This window comes from Monopterus albus, unplaced genomic scaffold (genome assembly GCF_001952655.1).
Source record: "Monopterus albus unplaced genomic scaffold, M_albus_1.0 scaffold2.1, whole genome shotgun sequence".
Classification (NCBI taxonomy): domain Eukaryota; kingdom Metazoa; phylum Chordata; class Actinopteri; order Synbranchiformes; family Synbranchidae; genus Monopterus; species Monopterus albus.
The window spans coordinates 5,658,275-5,668,717 of NW_018127882.1; the positions used below are offsets into that span (position 1 = coordinate 5,658,275).

The 10,443-nt window shown below is 39.7% G+C and overlaps 2 protein-coding genes across 8 annotated transcripts in view; both read left to right on the plus strand.

Annotated features, from left to right (window-relative positions):
• rab41 (RAB41, member RAS oncogene family) overlaps positions 1–6,304 on the plus strand; it is an 8,483-nt gene extending 2,179 nt beyond the window's left edge. The window contains exons 3-9 of one of the 7 annotated variants that reach the window (XM_020594389.1): positions 517–570; positions 875–980; positions 1,819–1,930; positions 2,844–2,937; positions 3,475–3,501; positions 4,269–4,335; positions 4,545–6,304. In XM_020594389.1, coding sequence (XP_020450045.1) covers positions 517–570; positions 875–980; positions 1,819–1,930; positions 2,844–2,937; positions 3,475–3,501; positions 4,269–4,335; positions 4,545–4,609 — 525 coding nt within the window. In that variant the 3' untranslated portion in view covers positions 4,610–6,304. Of the gene's footprint in view, positions 1–516; positions 571–874; positions 981–1,425; positions 1,532–1,818; positions 1,931–2,341; positions 2,436–2,843; positions 2,938–3,474; positions 3,508–4,268; positions 4,336–4,544 lie in introns of those variants that run through there. The other 6 variants (XM_020594380.1, XR_002274484.1, XR_002274483.1 and 3 more) reach the window with 6 other exon arrangements.
• Positions 6,305–7,370: 1,066 nt separating this feature from the next.
• On the plus strand, positions 7,371–10,443 carry stard14 (START domain containing 14). Its single transcript, XM_020595576.1, has 6 exons — positions 7,371–7,818; positions 7,943–8,090; positions 8,728–8,831; positions 9,047–9,164; positions 9,254–9,306; positions 10,217–10,443. The coding sequence occupies exons 1-6, from the start codon at positions 7,648–7,650 to the stop codon at positions 10,421–10,423; spliced, it is 801 nt and encodes a 266-aa protein (XP_020451232.1). The 5' UTR covers positions 7,371–7,647; the 3' UTR covers positions 10,424–10,443.

The following is a 10,443-nucleotide window of genomic DNA, read 5'->3' on the forward strand; positions in this document are numbered from 1 at the left end:
GAACTGAGACTGGGAGTTGGTTCCATAGGAGAGGAGCTTGATAGCTAAAGGCTCTGCCTCCCATTCTGCTTCTGTGGACTCTAGGAACCACAAGTAAACCTGCACTCTGAGAGCGAAGTGCTCTGTTAGGATGATAAGGCTCTACGAGGTCTTTAAGATACGATGGAGCCTTGTCATTATTGATATCAGGATTTCAAGAATCAATAACTGAATTGTTCAAACAAGAATCACGATAAATCAGAAAATCAATTTTTTTTCTTCTCCAGTGCTAGTAATTAATATTAATTAAATACGGCTTTTCAGTCATCAAGCAAATGCCTAAATGAGACAAATGATAATGTTAATAGCTCCACCTGTGCTGTTCCACTCTGAACAGGTTAAAATGTTGTAGAACAGATCTATACAAGATCTAAATGTTTATTGCACCATGTGGTCAAGCATCTTTGTCTAATCATGATGTAATACTTTGTCCAGTGCTATACCAAAATCAGTTTTAATGCAGTGATTGTCTTACAGGCAACAATTGGCATTGACTTTTTGTCAAAGACCATGTACCTAGAAGATCGCACGGTAAGATTATTATTTTTTTTTGTAATTCTCATCATTCCCATTATCATAGCTTTAAAACTGTTAAGAGAGATCAAAACATCCATCTGCTTTTTAAGTAGATGGCAGCATTTATTTCTTTTTAACCATTTCACATTGTGTTTTTATAGTATCCTAGATTGTACTGTTCGTTTTGTTAAACTTGTAATCATGCTTTTAGTTCCCATCATTATTTCAAGTTTTTGTTTTCCTTCCATCCCCTGGCTGGGTCATGAAATACCCCCACCCCACACCCCCGTTCACACATTCATTTTGTGGCTGGCCACAGATTCGGCTGCAGCTCTGGGATACAGCCGGACAGGAACGTTTCCGCAGCCTCATCCCAAGTTACATCCGAGACTCAGCCGCTGCTGTGGTGGTTTATGACATAGCCAGTAGGTATCATAGCCTCGCCTCGCCTCGTTGTCCTATGCAAGGGCAAGAATGAGCATTTACTAGCCTGTCAAACCCCCGTTGGGCAGTACAGTGGGACATTTCTTGAGCAGTGTCCAGGAGGGTTTATGCTTCCTAAGTCCTGCTACATATGAGGTTGATGGAAGGAATAACAGAAAATGTCTCCCACTCATGAGCAGTTATCATCTGAAACAGTCTCAGTAATGATTTGGCATGGCCTTCTTTTACACGTCTTACTTGCATAACACTGTTCATCTCCTGACCCCTCTACATTTGAAAGATTCTCCCCATCTCTCCATAAAGGCCCCTCCGCTGCTTGGCTTGCAGTTCTTTTATGCCTGTTCTATTCTCCTTTTTCTTGTTCTGTCTTTCCCCTGTTTATCTCCACCTCCCTGTCCCTTTCCTCTTCTCCGTTCCAATCCTCAGGTCCGGCTCCAGCTTTGGGACACTGCCGGACAGGAGCGTTTTCGTAGCCTAATTCCAAGCTACATCCGTGACTCTACCATTGCTGTGGTTGTTTATGACATCACCAGTGAGTCAGGGCTGTACTCGAGTCTTTCTGTAGGGGACTAGAACAATTGGATGGAAGCCTTCTTGGCAACTATATATTTCTGTTAATAACCTTCACAGTCTTCTTGAAGCTTCTCTTCTGAATACTTTTGCTTACTAACACATGCTCTATGAGCTAAGGTACTCTACCTGTTTCATGTATCGTAATACCTGCTCGTGAACACCTTTAACTGTAGCTAATATGTGATTTATGTCTTTCAGGGATACGCATGGTTGATGTGTAATTTTTTTTTAATTTTTTATCCACAGATCTAAATTCATTCCAGCAAACTTCAAAGTGGATTGATGATGTTAGAACAGAGAGAGGAAGTGATGTCATTATCATGCTTGTTGGGAACAAAACAGACTTGGCAGATAAAAGGTATATGGTTGTGCGAGATGTGTGAATGATTATAATGATGATAGAAAGACTAGGTTTATATTTCTACTACAATTACACAATGGGTAGCATGAAGTATTGCAGCACATAAACTCTGCCAAAGCCTGGAATCCCACTTTTCTTCCCTTCAGTGCATCTCATCCAGTTTTGACTTTGTTCATCCCTTGGTATTTTGCATCTTTATTAGTGATTTACAATGAGTACTTTATTCACATCTTTATTTTGAATGATTTGATTGTATTTCTGTTATGCCTTTTTTCATAGCTTTTTTTTGTTCCCTTCCCTGGTCTGTTCTTTCCATGTCATTTTGATTTATTTATTTTTTTTGTGTGTATGCTTCCCTCAACACCACACTTCACACCACTCCCCTCTCCCTTCCCGGGACCATGGCAGGCAGGTTTCTGTTGAGGCGGCAGAGAGGAAAGCTCGTGAGCTCAATGTGATGTACATAGAGACCAGTGCCAAGGCTGGCTATAACGTCAAACAGGTTGGTGTTTAGCAGCAGCAGGTGTAATACTGACAAATGATCCTGACGTTTCAGCACAGGTCATAATGTCCTGTAGGTCAGGGAGACCAGCTTGTGACAACTCCTCATTCATTATATGGATCAGAGTGTAGCTGTTGAATGAATGAGTGAGCTCTGGAGTCAGTTTCCTGCTGTATCATCTTTGCTCAGTGAGCACAGCAACTTCTCTCCCTTTGTCTTCCTGTCTGTCTTTCTGTGTTATAAATAAACTAACCCCTCTCTCTTTCTTTCACCCAAAACAAAGAATCTGTGTTGAGCTCTCTTTGTTTCTCTCTCCATTTCTTTTCACCCCTTTTGGCCTCGTCACAATGTTTCTTTCCATATCTGTCTGTTCGTCCATCTCCCCCCCTTCTGCTTTTACCTGAGCAGACAGATCACCACGGAGGAGGGCGAGCAGAGAGCTAAGGAACTGAATGTCATGTTCATTGAAACCAGCGCAAAGACTGGCTACAATGTCAAACAGGTAGAGATTCTGCTCTCTGGGTAGTTGAGCTCATTCGGCCCTCAAATCCTACACGTAACTGCTTTCACCTCCTTTTCCTCTCTTGTGGGTCATCATGACGTACCTAAGAAGTCTCAGTACATACTGTATCAGTTGTGTTTCGCTATACAGTATACGCTTCGCTTGTAGAACTGTCAGTGTCAGTTCACTTGTTTTGCTCAAGTTTACCGCTGCTTTGTTTTGATCAAGTATTTTTGATGCACTAAAACCTTTGCAGGTTTTAAAATATTTCAGTGAATATAATGAAGTTGCTTTGTGGAGGAGTTTAGCACAGCAACATTCATTTTCATGCTCTTATCTCAATCAGCATTTACAGCTTTAACTGCGTTTTGTGTTTTGCTGTTATTCATTAAAATGTATTGCTTAGAAGTGACTAGTGTGAACTTGACCACTTTGTGACTATACTGTATATAGGTCATTTGACAGTAGGGCTGGGTGATATGATGGTATAGAGTGTGTAAGGATGATGTATATTTTTTGTTTATTTTTTTTTTGTAGGCCAACCCTGAAGTTGGCATCACTCTGGTTTGTTTGACAAAAAGCCACTGAGAAATGCGCTCTGTGACAAACTAAGCTAAGTCTCTGTATTTGGAGTGATGATGTTTAATGTTCCAGAGAGCCTTTCCAGTCTCATTAACCACTTGCTAGTAACTGCCTTTTTTAAGTCACGTACATGCAATATAAATCAAGTGGGGCATTTACTGACATATTTTACTTTGTAGAATAAAATGTGAAAATGAGTTGGTCTTGTTAGCCACAGACAGACATCTCACCAAAAACCTTTTGAAAAAGCCCATTGACTTTGGGGTGAGGGAACCAGAAGTGCAAAAATGCTAACTCACTTCTGGGTTTTAGGACTCACTACTACAGTACTATCTAGACAGTATATAGTGGAGTGTTAAACAACAACATTAGAAACTGTCATAGATTTTCTAGGAAACTATCCCCAGTGTCACTTGCTGTACTTGGCCATTGTGGGTGTCACAAATCAATTGGCAGGACTGCATTGTCTCAGTATCGGAGGATGACAGGATTTTTGCATCAATGTGACAAAGTTTCTTAATTTTTCAGATACTGAAATAGACAAAAACACATTTTCAGCCAGGTTGTTTTATGTATTAAGGGTCTCTGTTACAATATTTCAGTAATGAAATAGTGAAATTATATTTACTGTAATAGATTACATCTGTATCATCCACCCCTGTGTGGTGGCATTTTACCATATATCTGTTTCTAGTCAGACCTGTTTCAGATGTGTCCAACTATGTAATTCTTTTTACTTTGTTTTACAGCTGTTCCGTCGTGTTGCTGCTGCATTGCCAGGGATGGATAGCACACCAGAGAAAAGCAAAGAGGACAGTATCCTTTTTAAGTTGCTTTCAACAGAAATTGCCATATGATTGTCAGGCATTATTCCTGCCAAGGCAGGGAATTTGTTAGCTTTTTTTTTTTTTAGCAAAAAAAAAAAGAATGTCTGTTGTTGATTTTGTAGCCATATAGGTCTGCCGAAAATACTGAAGTGAAATTTGCAAGTTCATCCGTGACGTTACTTAACCAAGGCCACTCAGTGATTGACATCAAACTGGAAAAACAGCCAGAGATGACTGTCACCGAGAGCAGCTGCTCATGCTAGTACACCTCAGCCCACCCAGCCTGTCTCCTCCCCATCAACAGCTTGTCTCTCAGTGGCCACTCTCTCCACCCATGGCATGCTGCCACTGGGATGGAGGACCTGTCTTCTTTTTTTTTTTTTTCCTTTTCAACTCAGTGACTTTTCGGAGTAACTGTGTGGATGTGCATTACTGTATTGAAACACATTATTTGGAAAAATGGTTCAAAAGTAAACATTTAAAATAAGGAATAAGTTAAATGATATGTTCAGATTTTCATCCAGTTGCATGGCATTATATAGGACTGCAGACTGACATAGCTAACTGCTCATGAGTTATTGCACAGTTTGGAAACTTAGTGCTGTTACTCTTGTCATTGTTGTAAAGTAAAACTGCTTGGGATTATTTAAATGACTGCAAAGTTAAGTTATCAGCACACTGTATTTTGTTTTAAATGAAGAGTTTACCTAAAACTATTCTATCACTCAGATAAGTGATCATTTCTTAACTTTGTCTTAATTTGAGGAAGTAGAGACAGGATCTTACCAGTGAATTTGCATCATTGCCAAACATCATATTACCACGTTAAACTCCGATGTTTCCTTCTCATTAAATAGCGTCCACAGATCTATTAATATAAACAGTAACATGTCTGCTGTATGCTCAAATAGCCAAATACAACAGTGTGTTTGTAGATCAGAGTCACATAATTTGAGACCTTATTTAAAACAGTGCTGTAAAAGGGATATGTAACCAAGTTTCATCAAAGGAAAACTATCCCAAGTTCATTAAAATAGCAACTAACCTGAAATTATGTCTGTATCCAACTATAGCAGCTTTCTTTCCAGTGTTGTTCACTTAGCTGCCCACATACTAATACGTCTGAGGATGTCACTGAGGAGTCAGTTATTAGAGGCTCCTAACATATGAAATAAAAAAAGGCCAGTGTTTAGTTTTTCCACACTTACGGAAAGTTGTCACTTTGGTCGGTATTACGAACCCACCATCTCATTGATAAGTTGTGTTGTGTTGATTACACTATTGCAGCATGCTCATCATGCAGGATTTATATGGATAAGAACACAGATGCCTTGCTTGTTTGTTCACCAATGTTGTGCACTGAATCAAGCCACAATATTGTAAATTATACAAGAAGCCTGCTGACTGGTTCATGGCTTCACTAGTTGTTTTGTAGAGCTGGTAGATAAAGAGTCTGTCCTCAGATATGGTTAACACTTACTAACACCCTTGCTGTAAAAAGTGCAGAGAGGTTAGTTGCAGTACTTTTTGCTGTATTGCTATTGCCTGTGTAGGACTGTTGCTTTTATGTGTTTATTTATTTTGTAAGTTGGACATACAGATAACATTGTATGCTTGACCAAAATTACACATTCTGACACGCATGTTTGAAAATTTATTTTATTTATTGTTTGCGTGTCTGCTGGGACTCCAACTAAAGGCGATATTGAGGCTTGGTAATGTTTTTTCTTGTCACACTGCAAGAAATGACTTTTTGCAGTGTATGTGCTCAGTAGCTTGGTTCACACAGGTAAAGGCTGCACCTTCTCCAAACACACATAATACACACACTGTAACATAAACCAACTAACTAGCCATAGCACAACAAAAGATACTGGTCATTTGCTGCAGCTTGTTTTGAAATGTCAACATTTTAAAATGGATTTAAGTATTTCATTAGATTAAAAAAAAACATTTTACCATACACAGTTCTTCTGTTACTTGTCACTGACTAGATACTCAGCTATGTGCTATTCGGAATTGTGTCTGTCAAATTGAAATATGCTGTCTACTCGTGTTTAGCAACGTTCGTGTGAATAATGTACTATTATTATCTGATGTATAAAAAGTAGAGTTAATGAAACACAAGTGTAGGTCTATCACATGGAATAAAATAAAGATATTTCACCAAAATGTTTACATCTGTGATCCCTTTCTTTATGAAGCACAGCTGTAGAAAAAAGTTCCATTACAGATGTTATGGCACATTCATAATTCTCTCATGCCAAATTTGTTGCGTAAGCGTTCATACAGTATGTTCTGTGCTTCAGTACAAATAATAATTTAGAGTATTTAAAGTGAAGATGAGAAACTTGTTTTGCATGGGGGGTGGGGACACATGTAGTGACATTAGACTGAAACTATTGGTAATTCAGAACAGGGCTCAACCTTACAACAGAAGGTGTGGCCAAATATGAGCATGAGGTTGCATTTCACACAGGAACTCTACTGTTTTGTTTATCTTTGGCTTAAAGCTACTGAAAGCATGTGTGATTAAAATAGAATAAATGAGCTGGACTTACATAAGTGATATGTCCTATGCTTAATATCTTAATAGTTGAATCTGTTCTACTGATTATTTTGAAATTGTGCATCACCTATAATACCTGAATATGATTTGTGTTCTGTTTTTTATTATTTATGGACATAAATCGTCTAAGTTAAGATATAACTATTAGTTATTCAAATAAAAATAGCTATATCTTTATAATTATTACAGATTCACCTCCATTACAGCCAAGGAGTTAATAGGCTACATTTTATTTACTTTACTTAGGACTTTTAATTTGAAGTTTTTTTAAGAGTCCAGTGCCCAGGCCTACGCTTTTGTTATTTAACTCGTGGTTTAGTTCTTCTATTGTTTGATATTTACGGTCGTGATGAAACTGGAATGTCATCAACGCTGAGCAATTCGCACCTACCCACTCCCCCGAGCAGCCCACAGTGTTCGGCCCACTGCGGGACAAACTGTCTTTACGTACCTGCCCAGTCCAAGCGCACCTGGGTTCCGGAAGTAGCGTGACGTCAGCGGGAGAGGTGTTAGAAGGCATGGCTCAGGAATTCGACACAAAAATCCGGCTCGACTGGACTGGTGATCGACTCGTTTATAAACGTGCCCCCAGAGGCACACGGCGAGAAAGGCTTTAAACCTCGTTAGTCGACTACAGGTCAAACACTCACTGGACTGAGCGCCGGAGATTTCCTCTGTGGATTCTCTTTAAGAAGAAGACGAAAGAAGGATTTTATTGAAAGATACACAACAATGTCTGGGGACAGTATTTTACCGGATGAGGAGGTTTTTGCTGGCTTCATAGAGCAGTGCTTATCAAAGGACAACTGGTTGAACAAGTATGATAAGAGTGGGATGCAAGTGTGGGTCGAACAATCTCCTGTGTATAAAGGAAACAACGTACCTAAAGTCCATAAAATCAAGGTAAGTTAATTTCACATTAATCTTTAGGAAAGCAACTAGTGGAATATGGTTGTTGTCTTTTGGGTACTAGGTTATAATGTGAACTTGACATTGGCCTATTCTCACTGTGTCTCTTGTGTTTCAGTGTAAAATGACAATCAGTGATGTGTCTGCTGCTGCCATGTTCGACGTCCTGCATGATGGCCAGTACAGAAAGAAGTGGGACCCCACCATGCTGGAGAGTTTCGACATTGCCCGGCTCTCTGCTAATGCTGATCTGGGCTACTATTCATGTAAGAACTCCTGGCTGCATAAACCTTATCACCTTCCTTTGTGTGTTCATCTGTTTGGTGACCCATCGATCAAAAGCCAGTTAGTCAGTTTCACCTGTTACTCACAAGAAATACAAACACTATTAGGGAATATGCACTTTCCTATATGAAGGGCAGTATGAGACAGTACCTGGTTAAAATCAGTGCTCCTGTTGAAGAAATGAACATCGACTGACCAGGTTCTTGATGCATTAAGAGCGTACATTACAACTAAATGATTTCAGCAAGCACTCTGGCTTTATAAGAGTACAGTAAATAATAGAGTAAGACTGACCTTTATTTAGGATTATAGTGTTACAAATAATTATTTCCTCATCAGCCTGCATATCGTACTACATGGAAACCAGTTTTTTCCTTCACAGTGCACCTTTGTGTCATTGCTTTTCACTTCTGTGTTAGAATCCATTTCCTCTGTCAGCCCTTTTGTCAGCTGCTGAAGCCCTCAGGGATGAAGTGAGCAGCCTCCTGCTCCACCAGAATATTTATTGTCATAACAAGGTTGCACTTGTTGAGTCTAAGGCTGTGACAGTAGAAAAGCTGAAGTAATGAAGGAGGTCTAACATGATATGACCTGATTTTTGTCTCTTCTTATCTGCAGGGATTTGTCCAAAGCCAATAAAGAACAGAGACGTGGTAACACTGCGTTCTTGGCAGGTGAAGGATGACGAGTACGTCATTGTTAACTTCTCCGTCAAACACCCGGTACGTCACTTCCTCCCACACACTCCCAGCAACAAAGCAACCACTGTCTTTAAACATGCTGTTTTTAGGACTCTCTGGTACTTTGTTTTCTGTTACTTACGAACATATGTCTTATCTACAGTAATAGTGGCACATGTCTAAACAGCATATTATGGCCAATTTGTTTTTAATTAACACTGGTTAATTAGTGTTTCTAATTATTCTACAAACTGCAGAAATACCCTCCTCGCAGCGACCTTGTGAGAGCCATTTCCATCCTCACTGGCTATTATATCAAGTCCACCGGACCAAACAGCTGCACCTTCATATACCTCTCACAAGCCGACCCAAAAGGTAGGACATTAACCAACAATGACATTGTTTATTCAAAATGAACATTTTTGCTGAACGTTTTTAGAGCTGTTTTTATGTTTTTGCTCAAGGCTCTCTTCCAAAGTGGGTGGTAAACAAAGCATCTCAAGTTCTCGCTCCTCGGGTATGTAACATTACAAAGTCTTTGCTACAAAAAGATTTGTTTACTTCACTGGAAGTGGTAAAAATATAGGAACTGTGTGACAGGGTGGGCATGTGTGAGGTGATTATAGAGATTATTATGACGTGTGTAAGAGGTGTGTGTGTAATGGAGTGAGGTTTCTTGTGCCTTAAAGAACAATGGTAGCCATAGAAACCCATTTTAAGGGCCTGTCCTAGGAAGAGTGCTGACAAAGGAGTTTCTCAGCTCGAGCTGCTGTTCTCGCTCCTGGCAGAACTCGTTCCCCAGGTTTCATTTCCTCTGTAAACAGTTTAGACCAAAGTGGACCAGTGTGTGTGAGAAACTGTCACTGAGACCTAACTAGACACTAACTTTGACCTTTTTTTACCAAGTGACTGAGATTTATATAAACACTGGCTAAGTATTGGACATTCAGAAGGAGGACGAAATAAAATTCTTAATTGTAGTGCACTTTTTAATCACCTTAGAGTAATAATACACGTTTAAATCAGTAATAACATCAAAAGAAGAACAATTTAGGTATCAAATTACAATCAACAAAATATTTAAGCAGATTCTGTCACTTTGATGGTTTGGTTTAAAAAAAGCGGAACAGTTTTGTTTGCCATCTCAGCGAGGTCACGATTTTCTGAGACTTGTAACAGCAAAAGCAAGCTCACCATTAATGCATGAGAACGTAAAGGCCTTTGTTAAAAAGCTGATGTCTTACATTGTGTATGACATTGATATCTTAGCTTGAACATTTCTGTAGACTGAGTCAGAGGTTTCACAATCACTGCATGCCACTGCTTCCCATTTAATCTGCCACAGCTATTTTTATCTTGAGCTTTGTTGACTGAGAATGAAGGTGTGATATGATCCTCACTGACAGACTGCATCTCTGTCCTTACAGGTGATGAAGTGTGTACACAAGGCAGGGCAGAACTACCCAGAGTGGAAGCAGCAAAACTCTCCCAACCGGAAACCCTGGCTGCACCCAGAGCAGAACACCCTGCCCATGATGGACCCCGCCGAGCTGTCGATACAGAGAGCAGACTCGCTAGAAAATGTGGATGAGACTAACAAGGTGGATGCTCAGGACAGCGAGGACAGCAGTTAAATCACACTCAGAGTGACAGG

Bases quoted from the DNA above. Each gene is read 5' to 3' on its own strand.
- stard14 (XM_020595576.1), top strand. From the start codon at position 7,648: ATGTCTGGGGACAGTATTTTACCGGATGAGGAGGTTTTTGCTGGCTTC. The intron at 9,165-9,253 runs GTAGGACATTAA...TTTTTGCTCAAG, and splicing joins CTCACAAGCCGACCCAAAAG to GCTCTCTTCCAAAGTGGGTG. The intron at 9,307-10,216 runs GTATGTAACATT...CTGTCCTTACAG, and splicing joins CTCAAGTTCTCGCTCCTCGG to GTGATGAAGTGTGTACACAA.